Source organism: Canis lupus, chromosome 2 (assembly GCF_003254725.2).
Source record: "Canis lupus dingo isolate Sandy chromosome 2, ASM325472v2, whole genome shotgun sequence".
Classification (NCBI taxonomy): Eukaryota; Metazoa; Chordata; class Mammalia; order Carnivora; family Canidae; genus Canis; species Canis lupus.
The window spans coordinates 22961988-22989954 of NC_064244.1; the positions used below are offsets into that span (position 1 = coordinate 22961988).

Sequence of the window (27967 nt, forward strand, 5' to 3'; positions counted from 1 at the left end):
GAGACGTATTTTTAGATATAAAAGGAGAGAAGAATTTAAGCTTTAGTGATCTTTTAGTTTGGCATATGCTCATAATACTAGTGTTCTAAAACCATTTTGAAATGTTTAGGAGCAAATAGAAGCCCTTTGTAGCATGCATGGTTTTTGCTTTCATTAGTTAAATTAAAAAATATTTTTAAGGAAAAAAGTTTGCTTTTTCTCCTTTAGGCAGCAATGGATTTTTGCATGAACATGAATACAAAAGCAAATAGGAAGAAGTTGGTACGGGCGCTCTTTATAGTTCCCAGACAAAGGTAGGTACTAAAAGACAAAAAGTAATTTGTTAGTATTTTTACTCTACAGGGATGACTGTAAGATAAATGTCCTTATTTAATTATCTCTTTAAAAATATGTATTGTCAACAGACATCATTGTTTTCAGTATATTTTCTAGAACTTGTTGCTCATTGATTTCCGTTCTTTTGTTCATTAGCTGTAGTAGAAATATTTCTTCTGATGCTTACCTATTTTAAGAGAAAATATTTGAGAATAATAGTAACTTAAGAATACTAATAACCTAATCATTTCTAGAAGCAGTTGGTTTGCATTTTTGCCTCTGAGGAGAAAAAAATAACAAGGTATATAAATTTTTTGGAGAGTTTTTATTTTGTATAAAGATCAGACTAATTGAGTGTATCATTTTTACAGTTGTATTTAAATGAAAAGTTCTTGTTTTTGTAATTATGATAGTTTAGAATTAAAAGTTACAGTAGTGATTATGTTGCTAGTAATTCAAGAAGCATATTTAGTTGCATAATGCTTTTAGAGAATAGTAATTCTATAAATTACACTAAATTAATGGTCCCTGAAATATGGAGGACCACTCAGACCATTGACCTTAGGAACCTGGAGGAGATGCCTTTCTGTTTATTCAGCAATGGATAATTAAGTAATTTTGTTAACTATTATGATGATTACATACAACATGGCTAATGTAGATACTTTCCCCAGAAGGTAAGGGTTCTGAGCAATTTCACTTAAGATTTCTTAAGCATAAGGACGCCTGGGTGGCTTAGTGGTTGAGCGTCTGCCTTCAGCTCAGGGCATGATTCTGGGGTCAGGGATCAGGTCCCACATTGGGCTCCTTGTCGGGAGCCTGCTTCTCCCTCTGCCTATGTCTCTGGCGTGCTCTCTCTCTCTCGCTCTCTCTCTCTCTCTCTCATGAGTAAATAAATAAAATCCTAAAAAAAAAAGATTTCTTTTTTTTTTTTTTTAAATTTTTTATTTATTTATGTTAGTCACAGAGAGAGAGAAAGAGAGGCAGAGACACAGGCAGAGGGAGAAGCAGGCTCCATGCACCGGGAGCCCGACGTGGGATTCGATCCTGGGTCTCCAGGATCGCGCCCTGGGCCAAAGGCAGGCGCTAAACCACTGCGCCACCCAGAGATCCCAAAAAAAAGATTTCTTAAGCATAGTTTTGATTAGGTCCATTTGTTGGTAGAAGCCCATGATTTCTTGATATAAGATTTCTCAGTGAAACCAAATCACTACTTTTTTTTCCTTTCATACTGGTTTTTAATTCTGCCAGCATCATTAATATGAGCATTTGATTTTTCATCTTAGTGGGACAAGAGAGATGGAATGTGTTAATAATAATAATAAAGAGAGAACGTCATTTCATCAAATCTGAGGTGACATCAGTTATGAGGCACATCATTATTTTATGTAAAAGTAAGAAAAAATACTGCCAGTTATTTTTAAGTCCTTAATTGTGAGACACATCCCACTTTTATGTATTTGCAGGTGGGAAATACTAAGCCTGCATTGATGAAAATTCAAATACTGTTTTTTTTCAAGTGAAAAAAGTGATTCTTTTCTTTACTTATACAATGGAATATTTGTTTTCAGATCTTTTTCAACTCTTTTATTTGAATGAGGAAACATGTATTAATTATTTGAACATATACAACAGAATAATCCAAAGTTAGCAAAAATAAAAGGCATTGTTTACAAAAGAAATCATGCAATGATGTTTAAGTAGTTTACTTATAAAAAAGCATCGTGTCTCCCTGTGTACCCATTCTGTCCTACTCTACCCCCCGTAAGAAAGTCTTCGAAAACTACATATTAGTCTTTGCTAGTTGTATCCTTTATAACTCCGTTTATCTGCTTAGCTCTGTGAATAGTTGCAAATTAGACGTACTTGGAATCTGTTAGAAATGTAGACTTAAATGTAATAGGAAGTGACAATTGATGGTTTGAGAGACAAAAGGTAAAGAGACAAGTACTTGAAGTGTATAGCATGCTAGAGCCATGAGGAAGAGACCTCTATATAGTCTTATATACCTGAAATATGTAAATACAATCATTTAGGTTTTTTATAATCCACTTGAGTGATCAGCCAAGATTAAATTATGTTCTAAATTTTATTCATTTACTAACTAATTCATTAAGAATCTACTGTATTCTGTGATTAGTGCTAGAGATACAGTGGTGAACAGGACAGGTTAGGCTCTTGTAGTCACACAGCTTACAGTTTGGGAAAGAAGAAAGACAAAGACTTCTAAGTGCAGTAACCAAGAAGAATCACAGCGTGCTTTGAAGTACATGGCAAGTGGAACTGATTGATTTAGTTTGAGGAGTCCAAGAAGGCTGCCTGGAAAAAGGGTCATTTAATGTGAGTCTTGAGAAAAGAATTAGGCCAGAGATGACTGGGGAAAGGGAACTGTAGAGAGAGCATTCTGGTGAAGGCAGCTGAGTATGTGCAGAGTTAGAGACAGGAAAGGTTTGCAAAAACTGCTTCCTTGGTTTCCCTGGACATTGTCATCTAGCCTAAGCTCCAGGGGTGGGGCTCTCTTTACTTTATCTCCAGCACTCAATATTGGACAGGTAGAAGGTGATAAAATTACATCATATTTAATGCATTTTTTTTGTCTAGCCCCCCTTCAACTTCAGTCAAACTTCTAGCCACTCTTCTCTTACAAAAGCCTGATATGCAATGATTTCTTGAATACTCTTTGCTCTCTCTACTTCCAAACCTCTGTTTTCTAATGTGTCTGGGATATTCTTTATTTTTCCACTGAAAATCTGTGGCTCACCGTTTAACTCTTAGACTAAGAATCGTCTTCCCTGAACAGCCATCCTCGTTTCCATTATGTACACATGGGTGCTCTTGTAGCACTTTCAGGAGAATTTATTCATACAAAGAATCAGGCACGTAACCCAGTGTGCTGTGTCATCTGTATCCCTACCAAACTGTATAAACTATAGGCTCTTTAAAAGGGAGTTCTGGAGGGGCACCTGGCTGGCTCATTCGGTAGAGCATGTGACTCTTGATCTTGGATTGTGAGTTTGATCCCCACATTAGGTGTAGAGATAGTTCTGGATCTTAAAAAAAAAAGTTCTGGATCTTCTCATTTTGTAAATTTTCAACACCAAGTATAGTTCTGGTAAGTGCTTGATGATACTTGATGAATTAATGTTGATTGTATGCAAATCTAAAATTTCATTTTAAAAAAATTAATACATTTATAAGGCTCAAAACCTGGATGTTTAAAACATTGTGTGCCTTAAAATATCCTTTCTATCCTTGTCTCTATACCCAATTTCCACTTTTTCTAGTTGGAAACTGTCTTGATTCTTATATATTCTAAGTTTCTTTTTCATGTACAAGAAAATACAATTATAAATTCTTATATTTCCTGTTTTTTATACAAGGGTAACTTAACTGTACCTGTCATTCTGAACATTACTCTTCTCATTAGTAGCATATCTTGCGGAGCTTTTCATATCAGTATATAAAGATTTCCCTTGTTCTTTTTTTTTTTTTTTTAAGATTCATTTATTTATTTATTTGTGATAGACATAGAGAGAGAGAGAGGCAGAGACACAGGCAGAGGGAGAAGCAGGCTCCATGCTGGGAGCCCGATGCAGGACTCGATCCCGGGACTCCAGGATTGCGCCCTGGGCCAAAGGCAGGCGCCAAACCGCTGAGCCACCCAGGGATCCCCTCCCTTGTTCTTTTAAAGCTGTAGTGTTTCTTTTTATGGGTGTACTGTATTTAACCATTTTGGACATTCTAGTCTTTACCATTATAGACAGTGCTGTGTTTGTACTTTTCTTTTTTTCTCCTCTTGAGCATGTCCGCTAATGGTTTACTCATTTTTGTTTTTCCTGCCAACAACCACCCCCCAAAAAACAGCTTCCAAACTGTAATTTATTCTACTGTTTTGCTATTTTTAAAAAAAAGATTTTATCTATTTATTCATGAGATACACACACACACAGAGAGAGAGAGAGAGAGAGGCAGAGGCACAGGCAGAGGGAAAAGCAGATTCCGTGCAAGGAGCCTGATGCGGGACTCGATCCTGGGACTCCAGGATCACGCCCTGGGCTGAAGGCAGGTGCTAAACCACTGAGCCACCCAGGGATCCCCAGTTTTGCTATTTTGTTTTTTACTCATTATTTTTGGCTTTTGATCTTTACCGTTTTCTTCTCTCTTGGTTTTTCTTATTCATTTTGTTAATTTTTTTTGGCATTTAGCATATTGTCTTCTGAGAATGGTCTTAGCTGTATCTTGTAGTTCCGACATTTGGCGATTTCTATTTTTAGAAATTTCTATTTTTAGAAATTTTCCAATTTTAGTTTGTATTTCCTTTTTGTTCCCTAAGGAGGTATCTGAGAGAGTTTTGAAATTTCAGGTAGTGAGACTTTTTGTTTTGTTGTCTGACTTGGTTAATAATTCATATTTTACTATACTGTGAATAGAAAATAGACTTTTCTTTTTGGAATTTTTTGAAATTTTGTTTATGGCCTATTATATAGCAATTTTCATGAGCATGTCACAAGCATTTTTTCTTTTTTTAAGATTTACTTATTGGAGAGAGAGCATATTAGGGGGGGTCAGGGCAGAGGGAGAGAATCTTTGCTCTTCAGACTCTGTGCTGAGCAAGGAGCCTGAGGCAGGGCATCCCACGACCCATGAGATCATGACCTCAGCCGAAACCCAGGAGTCAGACGCTTTACCAACTGAGCCACCTCTCACAAGCGTTTTTGAAAAGATTACATTCTTTCTTTTTATGGTGCAGAGTTAAATGTATTGATCAGGGAGATATACAGTAGTAAGTAACTTTTATTAAGTTCTCCCATTTTCTTGACTTTTTTCTCTACCCAGGGGTTCTGGGCAAAGAGAGGTGAATTAAAGACTACTGTGATGTATGGTGTTTTCCTAATAACTACTACAATTTCAGCTTTTTGAATATTATTGTTGTATTATTTGGTATGAAGATAAAATTTACACCTCATTGTGGATTGCACCTTTTAGCACTATAAAGTGTCATTCTTTGTCTTATTTAATGCTTTTTTGGCCTGAGACTACCTTATCTGGTATTAAGATTACAGTTTCTAATTTCTTCTACTAGCATGCTTTTCCCTTCTATAGTCACTCTTTCAAAATTGCTTTATTTTAGTTGAGTCTCTTGTATATTTTTGACTAGAGCTTTTACTTTGTTCTAAAAATATGTTTCTTATCAAGTGAGGGTATTTATATGTTTGGTAAGACAGATATGATTGGTCCAAGTTTTGTTATATCATTTCTCTTTTTGGCTTAATTTTTAAAAAGTCTTTCATTATATAACCTGTTTATATTGTTTTATTTTTATACATATGTGGGTATATGTATTTTTTGATTTGAGGGAGATTCGTGTTTTTATTTTAGTAGTTATCTTCATAATTATAGGTTTACTTCATGATCATTTATTTATAGATAGCCCTTGTTGTTCCTACCACAAGTGATAAATTAGCTTGTGTTCTCTTTCTTTCTTCTCCTCTCCTCATCCACCTGGTATTGGTCTGTAATGTTGTCTTATTTAACATTTTCCTTTTTCAGCATTAAATGTGCTTATACTTGTGTCATTTGGTTTGTCAGCTTAGGTTTGAACGTTACTTCACTCGCCACACTATAGGCAGGCAAGCAGCAAACTTAACCTGACTTTTCATCTTTTCTATTCACCCTCTTCTTGTTTTTGTCTCTGTGTTGATAGCTCATCCTGATAGGGAATATAACATCTACATCCTAATTTGTCACTCTAACCCCCTCGTTTATTTTATCTTATTAGTTCTACAGTTTAAAATCCTTCATGCCCCCACCAACACTGTTTCTCTGGTTTCCTCTGTTATCTCTTGGTTTGCTGAAGTTCATCTTCTAATTTTGCAAGAAGAGTTCTTGGGGAAAAAAATATCCCTTGAGTTTTTATATTTTATACATTCAGGGTGATGTGTCTGTGGATTTCTTTTCTTTTCTTTTCTTTTCTTTTCTTTTCTTTTCTTTTCTTTTCTTTTCTTTTCTTTCTTTTCTTTTCTTTTCTTTTCTTTTCTTTTCTTTTCTTTTCTTTTCTTTTCTTTTCTTTTCTAAGATTTTATTTATTTATTCATAAGAGACATAGAGAGGGGTAGTGACAGAGAAGCAGGCTCCATAGAGGGACCCTGATATGGGACGCGATCCCAGGACCCCGGCGGGATCACGCCCTGAGCCAAAGGCAAATGCTCAATTGCTGAGCCACCCGGGCGTCCCTGTGGATTTGTTTCTTAAAAGACAGCTTAGCTGGTTGTAGGATTCATGGCTCATACCTTTACCCTCAAATACCTTTTAGGTGTTGACCACAGTGTCATCTGGCATTTGCTATTACTGTGGAGAACCTGGAGGCCAGCCTGCCTTTTTCCTCTTTCTCCTCTGTAATTGACTTGGTCATGCAAATGGCTGCCCAAATAATCTTTTTCTAGTAAATCCAATGGCTTTCCTAGGATGAAGATGCCTTGGTGTTGATCATTCTGGGTCATTCTCCATGCCCTTTGAGTTTTCATATTGAATACTTCAGGGAAGTTTTCCTGGTTTTCATCTTTAAGTATATTTAAATAATTGTTCTGTTCTCTCTCTCTCTCTTTTTTTTTTAGGTACTTCATTATGTATATGTTGAATCTCTTTGCTTATTTCCAGCTACCGTATTCTCACTAATCACTTTTCTCAGTGTCTTATTTTTTTTTTTTTTTTAATCCTCTGCCTTTTAGTCACAATTCTGCAAAGTCTGTTCTCTCCTGTGCTCTCTTCCTCATTTCTTCTTTTAGGATTCACTTAGTATTTTTAAAATCATGGCAAAAAGTTTGGCCAGAATTTTCATTTATTTTGTGGTAATATTTTTCTGGTAAATTTTGGTATATTTTAAGGAATTTTTCCTTTTCTTTCTTTGTTTCTCTATTTTTCTTATTTATTTTAAGTAATCTGTATTTCCATTGTGGTGCTTAAACTCATGACCCTGAGACCAGAGTGATCTGAGCCAGCCAGGCACCTCCCTCTATTTTTAAAATAAATTGTGGTTAATAATATTACTAAATAGATTTTGAAAATGTGCCCTGTTTGGATTAGTTCTCTATTCACTTTTCACTTGTGATTTCTGCCATCATTTACCCATCGAATCTGGGTTGTTCGGTAGCTCCATTCAAACTTCATGCAACATTTGAGTTTACTCTGAAAAATGAAGTTTTACAGACTTCATCTTATATCATTGCCATAGCTTCCAGGATTGTTGTGGTATGAGAGGACTGTGTGAACTCAGCTCATTCCTAGGTATCTTGAACAAAAAGTGACACATCATTTTCACTCAGCCCAAAGCCTAAGAAGACAATAAGGACATTTGGAAAACGTAGAGAAGCACATGGAACACTCGGGTAGCACTATTGCCTTTGATTCAGATATACTCCTAGGGATTTGTTTGGGGGTCATTATGATTTTTATTTCTTTAGTAAGTTACTGAAAATAATAAAAGATAATAAGTATGGTGTGGCTGGTAGAGGGCAGTCTTTTCAACAATGAAATTTATAAGTAACATTGAATATTACTCTTTATTGGCATTTCTGTATTTTATATACATTTAATGAGCTAAGTTATAGAAAAATCTCTAATTTATGTGAGAATAGATGTCTCATTTATCTGCTTTTCTAGTGTAAATAGTACTCTCCAGTCTCTTCTAAAGATTTCAGTGTTTAGCTAAAACATTGCCTTTTTTATGTTTCTGAGGGTACTTGGAAAGTCAAGGCCTCTGTTTACACATCCTTAAAATGGTGTATTAGAGTCTTGGACTCAGTTGCTATTTCCTAGTCTGTTGACTGTATATTTTTGTTGATTTGGAAAAGCCTTTAATTTTGAATGGGTTTTGTTGTCCTTAACCTCCTGACATCTTTCTACCTTACCTGCAATATTTGGCTTGTCCTGAGGATTAGAGCTTGGTCTCTAGGGAGGCTGGAGTAAAAAGATAATAGTCAAGTGCCAGTAAGTCTCCTCTCATCCTCTTTCTCATTCCCTTTCTTCCCTTTCTTCTTCTCTTTCTTTTCTCATAGACTCACAAACTGTTCTCCATCTTTTATTCATTTTATTCATTCCATCTTAAAGAGATGACTGATCCCCTTCAAGGGGAGTGGGAGGGAGAAGGAACAAAGGTTGGTCTAGAGTGTGCATGCCAGAATATTCTCCTAGGTAGCCAGTTATTCTTTGAGCCTCTGGACTTAGGCACAAGCTGGAACACTAGGGAAGGAGGCGTGAGGAGATTCTTTACACCTTGTTTTAGCTCTTGCTCTTATCTAGCCTCATTGTCTACAGTGCCTCACTAGACCCCTGAGGACCCCTTTGGTAAGGTGCATCTTTCTTTTCATGTGGTATTTTCTCTCCCTTACACTTCCCAAAGGACATGAATTCTTTTGAGTGTCTTTATGGCCAAGATTCCCTCCTTCATCAATTAATGTGCTACCAAAGTCAGAATGAATGATTTCATAGTTGTTTGAGTGCACAGATTTTTTAAAATACAGTGGATCCGTGAACAACATGGGGGTTGGGGCACCAACCTTCTGCACAGCCAAAAAGTCACATACAACTTTTTACTCCCCCAGAACATAAGCCTTACTGATAACATAAACAGTTGATCAAAAAAAAATAAATAAATAAAAACAAAAAAAACCGGTTGATCAACACATAGTTTGTATGTTACATGTGTTATATATTTTTATAATAAAGTAAGGTAGAGAAAAAATGTTGTTAAGAAAATCATAAGGAAGAGAAAAATACCAATTACAATATTGTACTCTATTTATCAGGGAAAAAAATCCTTATTTAAGTGGACCTGCACTGCTCAAACTTGTGTTCAAGGATCAACTATATATAAGTTTCCCCCACCATCCAAAAGTAGAATGTTTCTATGAAACCTTTTTTAAGCTGAAATGGTATAAAATAGTAATTACCATTAATTTATATGGAAAAGTCTTTGTGCCCAGACTTCTCCCCTTCCCCAAGAAAAAAGCCTTTCTTATGCTTTTCTGATACCTTGGGACACATCTTGGCAAAAGAATGCAAAATAAATCTAGGTAAGGCACAGATGCTCTCAGACACACAGGTCAAAGCTATGGCGCTTTGATGCCAAGCTGTTGAATGTAGCTCTTGGGGATGGAGCTTGGCTGTGCCACTCTTGTGTGCAGCACCTCTGCAACTGTTTTGCTACAAAATCAGCACCAAACACTATATTTACTTTCCCCCTTTTTCATAAAAGTGAAAAAATCTTCTCTGGATTTTTTTCAGTTAGCAAAAACAGGTAAAATACAAGGCTGAAACAAAAGCAGAGTGGTATAACATGAACTTTTGAAAGGCAGGGGATCTTTATATATGTCTGGTTGAGAATTTGGCTGTCTTACCTAGTCTTAAACCTCTATTTTGGTTTAGGAAGCACTAAACTAGATAACTTTTAAGGTTCTTTATAGATCTTTTCTTAAAAAAAAAAAAACCAGCTTTATTGAGATGTAATCACATACTATACATTTGTACATTTGAAGTATACAATTCAGTATTCTAAATAAATGCACCCATCACTACAATCAATTTTTAAAACATTTTTATCCTGCCCACAGATACAGATAACCTTCTGTCTCTTAGCAGTCAGTCCTGTACTTTCTCTGCGTACCCTTTTTCCTGCCCCATGAAACCATTAACCTGCTTTGAGTTACTATGGGTTTGCCTATTCTGAGTATTTCATATAAATGAAATCATACAATATGTGTTTGTATCCAGCTTCTTTCACTTAGTATCATGTTTCCAAGGTTCATCTATGTTGTTGCCTGTATTAGAATTTCTTCCTTTTTAAAAGGCTGAATATTCTATTGTGTAGATACACCACATTTTGTTTACCCATTTATTAGTTGATGGATATTTGGATTGTTTCCACTTTTTAGCTACTAGGAAAAATGCTGAACATGACCAGGTTTTTGTGTGGGTATGTTTTCATTCCTTTTGAGTATATATCTAGGAGTGAAATTGCTGTGTCTTATGGTAACTCTAACATTTTCAGTAATTACTAAACTTTTTCACAGTGGCTGTGCTATTTTATATTCCCCTTAGCAATGTATGAAGGCTCCAGTTTCTCCATATCTTCAAAACACTTGTTACTGTTCCTTTTTTGCTCATAGCTATCTGGTGAGTTGGAAGTGGTATCTCAACTGTGATTTTGATTTGTGTTTTCCTAATGACTGGTGGTTTTAGGCATCTTTTCATGTCCTTACTTTCTTTGTGTAGGTCTTCTTAGGAGAAATGTCTGTTTAAATCTTTTACCTCCTTTTTAATTATGTTATTACTGAGTTGTAAGAGTTCTTTTATATGTGTGCCCTATCAAATACAACTTGCAAATATTTTCTCCCATTCTGTGAGTTGTCTTTTCACTTTTTTGGTATCACTTGTAGCACAAAAGTTTTAAAACGTGGTGTCCAGCTGTACAACTACTCTCATCTGTACAGTTTTTAAAGGTTTGGTCTAAAAGGTGTTTTAACTTTATTCTTCCCTCATTAAATAGTTGGTTAAAAAAAAAATCTTAGAAGCCTGGCATTTTATCTCAGCTTATTGAAGGGCTCCACAGAAATGAAACCTACTAGACATTGCTTTAAATATTTCACATCATTTTATAGTTAATTTGTAATATAATACTTATAAATTGAAATTTCATATGAAGGGTTACATCTTAGGTATATGTATGTATCCACCACCAAGATCAAGCTAGAGCTGAGGCCTAGCATTTTAGAAGGCCCCCTCACCTAAATTAGCTTTGAGCATAAAGTCAGAATCAGGCAAAGTACCTGGGAATCTTAGTTTTTTTGGTGCAAACTCAGTATTGGTTTTAATGACTTGGAAGCCATATGGTTTGCCAAGTTTTTATAGATGATCAGAATCTCTTTAGACTTAGAGTAATATAAACAGAAACTGTTGAGTGAATGAAGTGCTTCCCCTGATTGTTAAATAACTTTTCCTCTTTAGTCTTTGGAGTCTTTTAGCATGTTGTACCACTTGATGGTGCTGTTGGACTGGGAGCTGCAACATTGTCACAAAGTCTTTAGAGCATATGATTGTTGATTTCAGAGTATGACTCCAATCTTTTATGTTTCATCTTTTTTTGAATCATTTGCTTCATTGTTTAAATGAAGAAATTTTTTTGTATTCTTTTCATTGAGTGGTAGCAGTGTGCTTTCACATTCCTCCTCTTCCTAGGTATTTTTGAACAGTATAGTATAAAATCAGTAGCTTCCAACAATTAAATTCTTTAGATTTTAGAGGGAGGAAAAAAGCTGGACATTTCTTTTAGAAAGCTGATTGATTATGAGATAAAAACCTTGAAGAATTTCTTTTCTTCCCTCTCAGTAACAAAATGTGTTTCTGCATTCTTATTACTTGTAGTTAATGACTGGATGTTTACTAATTTGATCATTAACTGCTATTAAGATACTTAAATGTGTGATTTAAGAGACCTTGAAAATGTAAACAAGGTTTTATTGTTAAAGGAAAAAAAATCTTTATTAAATGGTTCATTCACTAGCTGCTGATAAAAATAATACTCTTTGAGACAAAATTCAGTTTTCAAAGGGAAGATCTCAGTTTACTTTCTAGTTGACATTCAGAAAAATCTAAAAATACATATCTAGCTAAAATTTTAATACAGAAATTTGCTCTTTAATTCATTAAAATGTTTATTTTGTGGTTAATACATTTAATGTGATTGGTATAGCATTAGCACTCCATTCCCTTGCTAGAGGGACAGAAAAGACAGAGGGTTAGAAAAAAACAGAAAAGCACACTTAAGCAGGACTAACACTGAAGAACTATATAATTTGTTACTTTATTTACAACATAAGGAATTTTATTTTGCAAAGTAATGAATGAACAGTCACAGAGCTTGAAGATTTAAATAAGGTAGGGTGGCATTTGCTATCAGCTATCCTTTTAATTGCGAAAGGCATAATGGAAAAAGGAATTTTAGAAACCTGTTTGAGAAGGACTTGGTGAGCTTTTTATAAGTAGAAGATTCTGAGAAAATAGGATATCTAACTTTACTTTCACGTGGCCAATTCCCACAGAGCAAAAACCAGCATTGCTAACTACCTGGAAAGGCATAAAAGACTTAAGATCTTCTGGGGAATCATTATTATTATTATTTTAAAAATCTTTGAAATTAAAAGCACTGAAAGCACTTAGCTCAGTTGTCAGGTCACTGACAGGAGCCTGAATGGCTAGCACAGACTGCTTCACTTTAAGAAAGTTAGCCATATCTACCTTTCTTTTGGGACTGGGAAAAAGTTTTGATATAGATTGGGCTGACCTCCTAGAAGAAGAAAAAATGAAATAAAGTAGAAGTGCCTTGTCCAGGAAAGGAAGAAAAAGGAAATGATAGGTTAAAATTTTTGGTGTTAAGCGAGTATAATCTCAAATTGTAGTGAAAAATACATTGAGAAAGACATCCAAAATTAAAATTAATTTTAAAAACTGGAACTGGTTCTTAAAATCTAAATAGGAAAACATTTAGAAAATACGAAGAAAAAGAACATTTAAAAGTTTAAGAAATGAGCCAGATTATACACTAGAAATATTCTTAAACGCACTTGAAAATCTCAGTGAAACAATTGTTGGGGAAAAATAAACATTTCCAAATTATTTCAAGATAAAATAAAGTAGACCAGTGAAGTTAACAGTTAATTTCATCTTAAATAGACCAAGACTAGATAGCTTTATTGAGTTCTTTCAGTTTTTTATGGAACTAGTGATTTCTCTACTGTCTCATTTGTTCCAGTGTTGAAAAGCAAACTTGCCATTTCATACTATGAGTTAGGCAGACTCTTAACAAAGAGCAAGGAAGTCTGAAAACTTGACCAATCTCACTTTTGAACATTGATATAAAAATCCTAAATAAAAACTAGCAAATCATGTTTAATGTATATTAAATAAAAATCTAGCAGGATTAGAGGATTGGTTTCAGGATTAAAAAGATATTTTAAATAGGAAACATATAAAATAGGAGACTATGATTATCCTATTAATTGTATAAAAATATTTGAGAAGCTAGCATTGATAAAATGTAAAACTTGGTGAAGTTTAATATTTTTTTAAAATAAAAATCAGATGGAAAAAAATCAGATGGTACTTCCTTTTGGTGGTGAAGAATATTTTAGACTAAAAACTAACAATAATTAAAAAAAATAATAAACCTATGGGTGCCTGAGCGGCTTAGTTGGTTAAGTGTCCAACTCTTCAACTCAGGATTGTGAATTCAAGCCCTGCCTTGGGCTCTGCACTGGACACAGAGCCAACTTAAAAAATAATAATAATAATTAAAAAAATAAACCTAGTTGTGGGATACAAGTAACATTTATTTATTTAACAGATGTTTACCGAGCACCTACTATATTGTTGGCACTGTGTTGAATAATAGCAAACTATCTTCCATGGAGCTTACATTCTAGTGGGGAAGGGTGACAAGATAATAAACACAATAAGTTAAGTAGATTGTATAATATGTAAGAAGGTGATAAATGCTACTTTAAAAAAATAGTGCAGAATAGGGGATTCTGGCGTAGGGGTGGGTAGATTTGTGGATTCAGCTGAGTATTTGAAAGCAGTTTCACTGAGGAGGTGTCAGTTAGAAGTAAGACGTGGCTTTTGTGAGGGAATAAGTGTAGATATCTGGAGGAAGAAAAAAGCATCTTCCGGCTGAAAGAAGAGCCAGTGTGGAGCTCTGAGGTGAACGTCTAAGCCATCGGAGGGTTTAACCAAAGCAGCTAAGACTGGAAACCACAGAAGCACTAATTGAGAGAGTTAGAACCTGAGCCTCCTGACTCCGAGCACATTCCTTCCTCTTTGTTGTCTTATGACTTCATTTTTTGTGTTCATTCAATGTATTCTTCATTTTTCTGATCTGAAATTGTGGCATTTGGGAGTAGTAGAACTCAGGCATAGTTTAAATTCATTTATTTGTGTTTGGCCAATGGCTATGAACTGAAACAGAAGAAAGTATTTGTTGCTAAAGTGGGTTTGAAAAACAAATGAAAACTTAATATATTCTAACTATAATGTACATTACAGTTATATTAAAGTACAATATTCTAACCAAAGTTTAAAAACTTAGAAAGTAAACTTGCGGGCAGCCCCAGTGGCTCAGTGGTTTAGCGCCGCCTGCAGCCCAGGGTGTGATCCTGGAGACCCTGGATAGAGTCCCACGTCGGGCTCCCTGCATGAAGCCTGCTTCTCCCTCTGCCTGTGTCTCTGCCTCTCTCTCTCTCCTCTCTGTGTATTCTCATGAATAAATAAAATCTTTTAAAAAAAAAAAAAGAAAGAAAGAAAGTAAACTTGCTGTTAGTGTGAATCTGTTATGCAAGAAAATTGAAGGTTCATTTGTCCCAGGCTTTTTTTATACTAATAGACATGAAGAAAATGACTACATATTTATGAGAGTATCTCACAGGAAAACTTCATTTATGTAATAATCAAGGAGTAATGTGCCCCACATGTGCACATTTTCTTTGTAACGGGCTGTTAACCTTCGTTGATAAAACTTTCTAAATAATTAAAAAAACATTTAATGTAACATTTAATATTAAGTGTCTTGATTTAGATCTTTACATAATGGATTGAACTTTTTATTGTTAAACACAGATGTGATGCCTTGAACAAAATTGAATCACTACTACAAAGCCACTTTTTCCCTGACCTCTCTCAACATCTATTATTTCTGAAATGGTGATTAAAATATCTACCTCAGGGATCCCTGGGTGGCGCAGCGGTTTGGCGCCTGCCTTTGGCCTGAGGCACGATCCTGGAGACCCGGAATCGAATCCCACATCGGGCTCCCGGTGCATGGAGCCTGCTTCTCCCTCTGCCTGTGTCTCTGCCTCTCTGTCTCTCTCTGTGTGACTATCATGAATAAATAAATAAAATCTTTAAAAAAAAAAAAAATCTACCTCAGGGGCACGTGGGTGGCTCAGTGGTTGAGCCATCTGCCTTCGGCTCAGGACATGATTCTGGGGTCTGGGATCGAGTCCCTCACTGGGTTTTCCATAGGGGCCTGCTTCTCCCCTGCCTATATCTATATCTATATCTCTATATCTCTGCCTATATCTCTGCCTCTCTGTGTCTCTCTCATGAATAAATAAATAAAATCTTTTTTTTTTAATTCCCACCTCATAGAATGGTTATTAGGATTAGCAAGCTCAGTAAAGTATATTATTAGGTGCCTAGGACAGAGCCTGGCATGTTAGTAAAATCTAAATGATAATTTTTAAAAGAAATTATAACAAAGAGGAATGCAAAGGTTTTCAGTCTCTTAGGTATGAATTTAAGCACTTTCCTCTACCTTTCAAATTTACCTCCATTCTTCCTTCCTTTTGCTATGTTTCTTCCAGGTGAGCCTTTCTGTCCATGCTGAGAGTTTTCCAGATCTAATCCTAAGCCTTGCATGGTGTGCATTGTTTTCTCTGATGATGAAACCATTTTCCTGTATTATTCTATAGTGATGTACTCAGGGATAACCTGTAGGATTATGTGTTTCTGTTCTCAATGGCTTTAGGCTGCCTAGTTATTTGAGCTCTTATGTTGAATTTTTATAGTTTTAAGGTTCCTTCATCACTGCGTTCCCCATAACTTGATATGGTCACCGCAGCTGCTTTTGTTAATTCCTCACTGCTTCTTATCTACAGTGTCTGCTGAGTGTTGCATCATTGGGTAATCATGTTTTATAAAATAATGGCTATGGCAGGAATGGAAAGTAAATTTTAGCTTGTGTGTTCATTTTGATTAGTAGTGCCGCTCTAGAGTGCTGTGTTAATAAGCAGGATTCTGGAGCAGCATTCAGATTTGATGAGAAAGTGCTCTGATAATAAAAGGGGGGTGGCAGCATGAATAACCACATATTTGCCAGTTATTGTCTAGAGTAAGAGAAGATAGATACCGTAGGTGAATCTGAGTAGTTCTATAATGAGTAAGATGCAGAAATTAGTGTGTGGGTTTTGTGATAATATTTTGACTTCTTAGATGCTTTTTTGGTTATTGGTTACCCTTTCACTTTAGACATTAAAGTTTCCAAATAACTTATTTGTGGATAAATGAAAGAAATGGTTTAAAAGGTTTTGCACTATTTAAGTTACCATTGGGTTTGTTTACTTAGTAATTATGTGATTGAAAATTCAGGCCATGTCAAAACTTGGTGTTTTCTGCACTCAGTATATCATGTTATCAAAATTGTATACTCAGTGAAATTACAGATGTGCAGTAAAAGCACTGAATAGAAAATACCAGATTATTAATAAGCTTTTGCAAAGCAAATTAAATTTCCATATACTTCATTATGATGGCAATAAATAGGCACGTCTGTACGATTACTAGTTTTTATCATCATCATTTAATGTGTGAATATATCTGAGAAAGTTTAAATTTTAAAATGAATTACTTCTGGTATGTCTTTCCTTTTACATATATCACATATAACTTTTGCAGGTTGGATTTGCTACCATTTTATGCAAGATTGGTTGCTACATTGCATCCCTGCATGTCTGATGTAGCAGAGGATCTTTGTTCCATGCTGAGGGGGGATTTCAGATTTCATGTATGTATTTAAGCATTTTTTGTTATATATGTATACACACACATTTATATACTTCTAAGTTGAATGAGGATTCTTTAAGAATATGATTATTATGTTGATAAGCATATTTTTGAAATTTGATAGTGGTTTAACAGTTCAGAATGTATGGACTTCTGAGTTTTTAAAATGTAAATTTTCTCAACAAAGCTTGAAATTGATGAGTGATATTCCAATTTGGAGATGAGCTGTCGCCACTACTTTGTTTCCTACAGGTTCTACACTTTTTGCTTTTGTAAAGGAAAAACCATTCTCTAAGGTCAAGAGAGCCAGCAGGTCTCATTTGTGTTCCCAGAAGAAACATAGAATTGGCCATGCAAGTCAGGGCATAGTGCCTGGAGGATGCTCTTTTAGATGTTGGGAGTCTAAATGTCTGGGGCATACAAGGTTGCATAATTGATCTGATCAATGAATGCTGTCTTAGCCCATGTTTTTACTGATTCTTGCCTTAACAATTTTTACCTTGTATAGTGGTAAGTTCTTTAAAGAGTAGCCTGGTAAGTACCAGGGACTGGTTTCCAGACAGCTTCTTTCCCTTTGGAGTCCTAAGAATCTTAACAGATTGCCTGTTAGTGGTTCTCCAAACCCATACCACCCAGTCACCTAGTGCAAGTGGTATAAATACAGACTTGAAAGCAGAAAATGATTGCTTAAAAGTGACTGAAAGTGAATATTGGTAGACTGAAAAGACATGAAATTGAGATGGTTATGTTAGCCATTGGGAAAATGGTGTCAGTACAACTTAGCTTTATAGCAATTTGCTTGGAATGCAAATAAATGTTTACTATGCTGAGTATGTACTTTATTGCACTCATTATACACAAATTGGTATTGCTGAGTCCTCAGAACAGAAATAATTTCTAAGATCAGGAATCTCACAATGTAGTTGGGAAGACAAGGCACAAATACAAAAATGAGTGAAATAAACATTTAAACTCTAAATATATACGATATTAGGAGGAATTGCATGCTTCATTGCCAAGTGAATTGTTTAAGAGTCAAAGCCTTGAGTTCAGAGGAAGGAGAATGTCTCAGTGAGGAGTGGGATGACCTCTAAAGGCTTCTTGCCATAGGAGTTAATTTACATGAGATTTGTGGTTAAGATTTTTCTGGGGCAGTTTTTGGTGAAGTGTGTTTTGGATTTTCATACATAGTATTAGGCAAGGACAAGTTTCTGTGTTTTAAAAGCAGTTTGGAAGCACTGAGCCCAAAAGAGTTAAGTGGTTTTGTTTTTTGTTTTCTTATAAGAATTCCTAAAGCTTTAATAGGGTAATGTGCACCTTGAGCCTTCTGGAAGGGATCAAATATGTAGTCACTCAAAGAACACATTTTGATAAATGCTGCCAGTTTGGGGACTGATGCATCAAGAGTCATGTTCTTGTTGATTTATTTAATCCTATCATGCAAAAAAAGAAACTTGTACTGGCAGACAGTATGACTCTGTTACATGAGCTATATGCATATGCCCATCAACCAAATCCAAAAACAACATACAGGTTGCTAGACTAAGCCTAATTGGTGCTTTTGGTGAGAAACTTAAGATTAAGAATATTTTATTCATGTATCTTTTGCCTCCCACCTCTGATAGTTGGGATGGGAGTTGAGGGATTTGGCAGTTTTGTTCCTGCTGTAATGCTGTATTACAACTCAAAGATGGAGCAGAATTTTGGGAGAATACTATCGGAACCACTGCTTTCAGGGGAGAGAAAAAAAGATACTTGAGGTCACGGATCACTTCTGCCTTCTGGAGATCTATCTTTCCCTACCCTGACATCTGCAGACTTTGCCAGCACCTTGTTTTTGGTCTGTATGTATGCTTGACACTTTCCCATCCGTAAGTGAAAATAAAATAATAGCCACAAGAAAATGTCTTTCAACCTCATGTCCATCCTCTTTCATTTGCTTCTTGTTTGGGGTTTTTTAGAGGATACTTGTCTCTTCTGCTTCTGACATCTACCCTTTGTCTCACTGTCCTCACCCTGGCAGGGACCACCAGCAGCCTCCTAATTGCTTTATGTTAGTTGAGGTCCTTGCAGATTCTGAACTGCTGGACTGTTGTTTTCTGTCATTCTGTCTCCACCACTTGCTGGCATTGTTAATTTTGGTCAAGTTACTTAAGTGGGAGTTATACTGATATCTTTTTAAATGGGATTGTTCTTATGGATTAAACTAGGTTATGATAATGTAAGTTCATCACACAGTGCTCAGACGTAGGTATTATTACAATAATAATTATCCCTTCTCTCCCACCACTCTCCTGGTTCTTACTTATGACTGTTACTCTCAATATCTCTTATCAATAGTTAAATACCTTTTACTTTTTTCCAACTGAGTTTGTATGTTCGTGTTCCCCACACTTTCTTCCTTTATCCTCCTTTTTGACAGAACACATTTACCTGGGGTCCAGTTGACTTTTATTTCTCAACAGCTTCAAATACATTTCTCTTGTCAGAACCTCTCTTGGTGCGCTTAGTAAGTTCTCATGTAATTCATATGTCCATTAAATAAACTCATGACTTCTCAGAAAACATTGTTATCCTTCACTGCCTCATATCAACTTCTGTTGCATCTGTAAATTTGAAATATTTTTTCTCTAATCAATCACTAAGAGAAATACTTCTGCTTTTGCCCCTTGGACATTCAGGAGCTAATGTCCACCAGATTCTGTTGGTAAAATCTTCTGAAACACTTCCTCACATCTAATATCTCTTCTTCATAGCTTGAATTAGGAGAATAGCGTTTTACTCAGGCTTCCATGTCTCTAGAGGCCTACTGTCTAATTCCAACATATTGTCACAATCACACTTGCCCTTTGCTTAAGAACCTCACCTGAGAAAACTGGATAACAAAACTATATGAAATCTCATTTAGTAGTCAAAGAAATTGTAGTTAAAACAACAGAATTTGCTAATTTGACCAACAGAATAGTAGAGATAATAGAAGTGAAAAACCACATGTACTTAAGGTCAGAATTTGGTAGGAAATTGGTAGTATGTTTCAAGATCCGTAGAGGCATTTATACATTGGACAGCTTTCAATAAATAATCCTATATATCCAAAAAAGCTTTATTCACATCATGAATTGTAGGGAAAAAGTGGAAAATAAGCGCTAAAAGCCCAACAGTGAATTAAGAAAATGATCATATAATGACAATGCTGAAATGATATAAAGCCATTGAAAGTAACATTTACCAAAAAATTTTCATAACATATAGCAAGTGCTGTTTTTGGTGGAAAAAAAAAAAAGCAAGCTATAAAATCTTACACAGAATAAATTTACAATTACGTTAAATTGTTTGGAAAGTAAACAGAAAAGAATTACATATTAATATGTTAGCAGCGGCCGTCTTTGGATAGTGGGACAATAAGTATTTTTTCCTTTCTAATTTTCCGTGTTCTCTAGATTTTCAACAGAGCCTACTTCTTAAATTTTTTTTTTAATTTTTATTTATTTATGATAGTCACAGAGAGAGAGAAGCAGAGACACAGGCAGAGGGAGAAGCAGGCTCCATGCACCGGGAGCCCGATGTGGGACTCGATTCTGGGTCTCCAGGATCGCGCCCTGGGCAAAGGCAGGTGCCAAACTGCTGCACCACCCAGGGATCCCAACAGAGCCTACTTCTTTAACAATGAAGGAACAGGGGCACCTGGATGGCTCAGTGGTTGAGTGTCTGCCTTTGGCTCAGGTGGTGATCCTGGGGTCCTGGGATCGAGTCCTGCGTTGGGCTCCTTGCAGGGAGCCTGCTTCTCCCTCTACCTGTGTCTCTACTTCTATGTCTCTCATGAATAAATAAATAAAATCATAAAAAAAAACAAAAAGAACAGTGAAGGGACAGCTTTTATTTAAATATAAGCATACCAGCCTAACTGATTGACATTTTTAAAATTAGTGGTCTTTCAGGGGCACCTGGGTGTCTCAGTCAGTTAAGTGTCTGCCTTTGGCTCAGGTCATGATCCCACCTGGGATCAAGCCCCACATTGGGCTCCCTGCTTAGCGGAGAGCCTGCATCTCCCTCTACCTCTGCCTGCCACTCCCCGTGCTAGTGCTTGCTTTATCTTTTTCTTTTTCTTTTCTTTTCTTTTCTTTTCTTTTCTTTTCTTTTCTTTTCTTTTCTTTTCTTTTCTTTTCTTTTCTTTTTTCTTCTCTTCTCTTTTCTCTTCTCTTCTCTCTCTCTTTTCTTTTCTCAGTTTCAAATAAATAAAACTTTAAAAAAGTGGTCTTTCAGCTTTTTAAATCAAGTCTCTATAATGGTAAAATAAGTTGACCACATATCCCAGTTTGGCATATTTATATATAAATTCTGTCTATTTGCAATTGTATGAAATATTTTATGTAAATTTATTTAAAAAATATAAATGGAAAAGTCTGAGATCAAAAACATAAATAGAAGTTCCAAGATTTTTTTCTCACACTCTAGTAGATCAAGAGTCTTACCTACCCTACCCTGGAGATCAATGGTCCACAGCATAAAATAAATAAACTTTTTGAAGGCAAATTTACTTGTTTATAGACTAGTGCCTTCTTAGTATCTTGCATATAGTAGATTTTCCAAAAAATTAGAATGATTAAATGAATACAGTTTATGTAGAACAAAGTGAGCAAATTATAGAGGATGAGGTATAATGCCTATTTGAGTGAGTTTGTAATGAAGGACTAGTTTGCGGCCGAGGATCTTCCTAGATAGGCATGAGAAATCCATACTTTTTATATGTTGATGTATCTGAAGAGTTTTTATTAATGCTTATGAATTTAGTTATTCAGTTGATCTCAGTTTCAACTGTCATTAATGAGTTATAAGCAACATTTTTACTAATAAAGATTGATTATATAAGTAAAATTCTGTAAGAGACATTGAATTAGAAATATATAGAAATTTTACATTGTTAATTCATTTACTTATGCAGAAGTGTTTTGACATACCTTGTGATCATAAGGAGTCAACAAATGAGACAGGAAAATATATGAGTGAGGAGTCAGAATAAGTTAGTCTTTTTTATAAGCTACAGCCTTTTATTTATTTTTATTTTTAAAAATTTTTAAAAGATTTTATTTACTAGAGAGAAAGAAAGAGAGAACAGAGAGAGAAGGAGAAGCAGACCTCTGCTGAACAGGAAATCCAATGCAGGGGCTTGATCCCAGAACCCTGTGATCCTGACCTGAGCTGAAGGCAGATGCTTAACCGACTGAGCCACCCAGGCCCCCCAAGTTACAGCGTTTTAAAAAGCCTTCATCTTTTTTCATCTGAAAATGAGGGAGTGAGATAATTGATTTTTCATAATACATTTAAAAATTCTATCATGTTGGTTGTACCTCTTTCAATAATATTTAAGAATAATTTTGAATGATACACTATGTTTCATGTTTTGAAAGTTATAATGCTCAGTAATACCTAAAATTGTATGATGTTTCACAGCAGTTATTAAGAACTTAACGTATCCAGAATCACCCAAAGAGATTTAAAGGCATGTTTGTATATTTCCCATCCCCACTTCCTCTGAAGATTCAGTTTTAGTGTATTATTTTTGAAGTGCTTGCATATATGTTTTTTGTCTGTGAAAGAAACACATGCTCTATGTGGGTTATTTAGAAAATATAAAATAAATTAGAAAGAAGAGGGAAACCCCATAATTTCATCACTTTAAAACAAACCTAATAATCTTTTTGTATATTTTCTTTACCTTTTTTCCTCTGTAGTTTTTTTTGGGGAGAGGGTGAGGGGGGATGAATTCATAGTATATGTGTAATTTTCCATTATTTCTCACTGAGAAGCATTTTGCAGCCATTTAAGATACCTCTTATACATCTTTTTAAAGGGGTGAGGGTATAATCTTTTGTTCTGTGAAGTATAGCTATTGTTACTACCACCACTACCTCCATCATCATCACCATCCTTATTTTTATCTTTATTTTACCTACTGAGCCGACGGGTTCATGGAATTTATGTGAATTATCCAAGGTCATATACCTCCATAATGGTGCAGAATGACCACAGGAACTCAGATTTCTGACTATAGATCATTTGCTCTTTTGTATCCCTGCAATACATCTATAAACATTAAGCATTTTCATTTATTTGTTCATTCCACAATAATTTAGTGTCTACATATTAGTGATACATATATGCAAAGATAGATAATAATAGCTAATTTGTTGACCTCTTGCTGATGCCAGGCACTATTGTGCATGCTTTATGTGTATCAGTTGGCTTAAGGCAACAACTTTATGAGGTAGGTTACTTTTATTCTACTTTAAAGATGAGATGCACAGAGTTTAACAGCTAGTAAGTAATAGAGTTAGAATTTAAACCCAGCAAGTCTGATCCAGTGTCCATACTCTTAATGTATCCTAGGAGTTCATAAAATAAGATAAATCAGTTGAAGAGCTTCTCATATGCAGTACTTAGCAAACATTTATTTGTGAAAGGATCTTTATGAAAGCTGTGCTCTTTTCTGAGTTGCAAAAACAGTCAAGGAAGGTTAAAGTTCTATAAGTTGAATTTTATGATTTTATTTTTAATCGATGCAGTTTTATTATGCTTTAATAACTTTATAGTGAGCTTCTAGTTTGCTCTGATGTTTTAAATGAGTAAACATAGTTTTGTTTAAAAATTATCCCTGAAGAGCTAAAAAATTTTAGCACCTACTTTGCTTGCTATAGAAGGTAGGTCCTTAAAAATGAAGATGATGAGTTTAATCTAAGGTGTTAGCTCCCTGAGTATATAGAAGCTTAGTATTTATATAAATGACTGTCATTAATTGTCTAGCTGCTGGTGAGGTTAGGCCCTATTTTAGAACCCAGTATATACTAAGGTGGTAGAATTCTCAAGTCATAGTTAGGACACTGGGATTTTAGTACTGATCTTTCATCAAGTCATTTGAGAGCTTTGTGTTCTTTTGTTTTAACTATTAAATCAGAATTATAACAGCTATTGTTTCCTTTCAGGATGTTTTTATGTGGAACAAATAAGATTAGGATAGTAATCTGGAAAAGTAGAAAACATTAAACTAGTTCAAGGGCACCATGTGGAACAAATGAATAATATAGGAGAGTATTCTGTAAAAATACATTAAATTAGTTTAAGGCACCACCATGTTATTGTCGTTGTTTACATAAAAGGTTTCTAGACTGTAGGTTGTTTTCTGATGAAAATGTAATCCATTTACATACACTTTGATATAACATGTTTGCATTGTACTGTTGGAATAGGATTTTGTTGTGCTGAATATTTCTTGAAGTATGTGCCTAAGTTAGAGGGGTTATATTTGCAAAGGATTTAAAATTTGATATATAATTGCTAACGATGATAAAGAACAATGATTATATTGGATATTTCACTGTAATGAATTTATGACAAAAATCCAGTTCATAAGTGTAATACACAAGCCTTATTAATAGTTTTGCTTAAGGTGAGCTCTTGGTGCTTATTGTTTTTAAAGCAGCATTTCCTAAAATTTGTTCCTTATAGTATTAATTTAATGGGATGTTAACTAGTAGTTACTACTATTTCAAAAGGAGGTCTGTATTGCTAAATAAATTTGAGATAAATTGAATTAAATTAGGTTAAATAGGCTTCTTTACTTGAGAACCTATTTAAGCCCAATAAAGTGCATTGTTTCCCCCAAATTATTTGACCATGGAACTGTTTGCAAATCATATCCCAGCACTTGTGTTCCACAGAGCATATTTTGCCTTAACTTAAAATAATCTGTATAGCAAGAAATTTAGCTAAATTTATTTAAAATATTTAGAGTGAATGCAGTCTTATTAAAATTACATTTCTTGTCACAGAGATTTCAAAATATTAATTCTCTAAGCTAATGTCTCTTTTCTCTTAATTTGTAGGTACGAAAAAAGGACCAGATCAATATTGAAACAAAGAACAAAACTGTTCGCTTTATTGGAGAATTAACTAAATTTAAGATGTTCACTAAAAATGATACACTACATTGTTTAAAGGTTAGTGCTACATTATTTGGTTTGTTTTCTTTTTCCAAAAATTTGTTTATTTATTCATGAGAGAGGCAGAGACACAGGCAGAGGGAGAAGGAGGTTCCCTTCAGGAACCCTGATGTGGGACTCCAGGATCACCACTTGAGCCAAAGGCAGATGCTCAACCACGGAGCCACCCAGGTGTCCCTTGAGTTGTTTTCAATAGACAAATTTAAAGTTTTAGTTATAAATGCTGGAAAAAATGAAATAAGTAAGGAATATTTGTTTAATCTGAAGGAAGACAAGAAAGGAATAAGAAGGAGCATTAAACAGATGAGCAGACTAGAAAACAAATAATATGGTAGGTAGAAATGTAGCTATCACAGCAATTACGTGAAATGTAAAAGGACAAAATACAAGAGCCTGAAGAATATAAGACTTGATTTAAACAACATTGTAGGTAGCCTGCAAAACGATAACCTTAAGTATGAAGACCAGGAAGGCTAACAAAAAAGATGGGTGGAATATATCATGAAAGCACTGACTAAGAGATCCCTGCATGGCTTGCAGTTTAGTGCCTGCCTTCGGCTCAGGGTGTAATCCTGAAGTTCCAGGATCGAGTCCCACATCAGACTCCCTGCATGGAACCTGCTTCTCCCTCTGCCTATGTCTCTCCCTCTCTCTCTCTCTGTCTTTCAAGAATAAAAAATAAAATCTTTAAAAAAAAAAAAAAGAAAACACTGACTAAAAGTCACCTGGTCTCAGGGTTCCTGTGTGGCACAGTAGGTTGAGCATCTGATTCTCTGTTTCAGCTACAGTGGTGATTGATCTTGGGGTAATGGGATTGAGCCCCATGTTGGGCTCTGTGCTGGGTATGGAGTCTATCTGACATTTTCTCTCCTTCCCCTGCTGCTCCTCCCACTCATGCTCTCTCTGAAATAAAAAAGTCTTTTAAAAAAAATTTACCTGTTTTCATAATTGGCAAGCAACTAAGGTACAAAGCATTTATTAGGAATAAAGGACAGTTTGTAATGGTGAAAAGTGAATTTTAACAGGAAAGTATTACCTTCCTGAATTGATATGAATCCAATAAGGGACCTTCAAAATATATAAAGCAAAAATGAACAAGGAAAGAAGTAAACAAATTCACAATCATAGTGAGAGACTTAGAAATACCTTTCAGTAGCTTAAAAGAAGAGGCAGACGAAATCAATACATATATACAGAATTGAACAATACAGTTAACCTGGATCTAATTAACACTATACCCAAGAGCATCAGAATTTAAAATCTCTTTAGATGCAGGTGGATCACCAAAATTTATCAAAAAAATCATAGCAAATTAGGAAAGACAAATTATTCAGATTATGTTTTCTGTCCACAATGGAGTTAAGCTAGATGTTGGTAAGTAATTATATGTGGTAAAGTTGATGCAGCAGAGATGTAATAACTCTGCATTTGGAAAGTATGACTAACAATGATATATTTTGTATCAAATTGATTTCCTGGGGATCCCTGGATAGCTCAGCAGTTTGGCGCCTGCCTTTGGCCCAGGGCGCGATCCTGGAGTTCCAGGATCGAGTCCCGCGTTGGTCTCCCTGCATGGAGCCTGCTTTCCCTCCTCCTGTGTCTCTGCCTCTCTCTCTCTCTTTCTCCCAATCTCTGTGTCTATCATAAATAATTAAAAAAAATTGATTTCCTTAGGATATTAGGTATATTATACAAAGCGAGACTTCTGGATTCAAAAACATTTGGAAAACTCTGAGTTTAATATATCAAGTTTCTTATTGCTTGATTTCTTAAGAGTGTTTAAAATATTAATAGTCATTGTAAATATTCAAGGGGTTAAGTTTCCTAAATATACTTGGAGCATCTCAGAAGACAACAGAGTACATTTAGGGAAACTCTGGACAGCATTTTAAGAGGGATTGTGAAAGATTTCCCAATGCTGTAATTGAAGGGAATCATACTATGGAACAATTTAAACATTAGTATATTTATTTATAGTAATTGTCACAAATACATAGGAAGGATATACATTTCTTTGACATAGAAATTCCATTTCTCTATGTTTGTTTTAAGGAAATAATCATAAACATGCATGAATTTATCTTTAAGGATGTTTGTCCCACAGTTGTTTAAGTAGCAAGAAATCATAAACAATTTTAATATCCAATAAATAATCCAGTAGTGTAGTTCATGTTATGCAGTAATGATCCCCTTTTAAATCATGCCACAGAAGGACAAATAAGCACACAGCAAAAATCATATTAACTAAAAAACACCAAGTCATTAAATGATGTGGTTTGTTTGAATCTGTTTGGTTTAGAAAATATACATAGAGAAAGATTGGGAGGATGAATATTGAAATGCTATGATAATGTGGTCTAACCACATAGGTCAGAACTTTACGAGTAAATGTCATACAAACAAGAAAAAAAAACCCATTTAGGAAATGTTAGCTGTGTATGTCACAGATGTTTAAGTACATAGCATCTCATAGTCCTTATAGAAAGGACTTTGATACTGGTTTTCATGTATTTATTTATCTGAAAGAAAAGGAATTAAGTATATTGAAGTTTTAAATTTTTTGTGGCTGAACACAAAAGATACTCAGCAAGCAATGAAGCTTGTTTTTTTGTTTTTGTTTTTAAGATTTTATTTATTTATTCATGAGAGGCAGAAAGAGAGGCAGAGACATAGGCAGAGGGAGAAGCAGGCTCCCTGTAGGGAGCCTGATGTGGGACTCCAGGATCATGCCCTGAGCCGAAGGCAGACGCTTAACCGCTGAGCCACCCAGGCGTCCCAGCAATGAAGCTTGTTAAGTTAAAGTAGACTAGCTTTTGTTTTTCACACTGATATTTTTGAAGTTGTTATACACATTAGATCTGTACTTTCTTTCTTTAATAGGATTGAAGTGTTGTCTTTGTGTTTTCTCATCATCATCATTATTATTACAGATGCTTCTGTCAGACTTTTCCCATCACCATATTGAAATGGCATGTACTCTGCTGGAAACATGTGGAAGATTTCTTTTCAGATCGCCAGAATCACACCTGAGGACCAGCGTACTTTTG

The 27967-nt window shown here is 35.1% G+C and overlaps 1 protein-coding gene across 3 annotated transcripts in view; it reads left to right on the forward strand.

Moving 5' to 3' along the window:
- Positions 1-27967, forward strand: part of UPF2 (UPF2 regulator of nonsense mediated mRNA decay) — a 102407-nt gene that overhangs the window by 37034 nt on the left and 37406 nt on the right. For all 3 annotated transcript variants that reach the window (XM_049100847.1, XM_025445054.3, XM_025445056.3), the window contains exons 8-11: positions 208-293; positions 16816-16924; positions 24804-24917; positions 27851-27967. In XM_049100847.1, the coding sequence (XP_048956804.1) occupies positions 208-293; positions 16816-16924; positions 24804-24917; positions 27851-27967 (426 nt within the window). The remainder of the gene's footprint in view (positions 1-207; positions 294-16815; positions 16925-24803; positions 24918-27850) is intronic.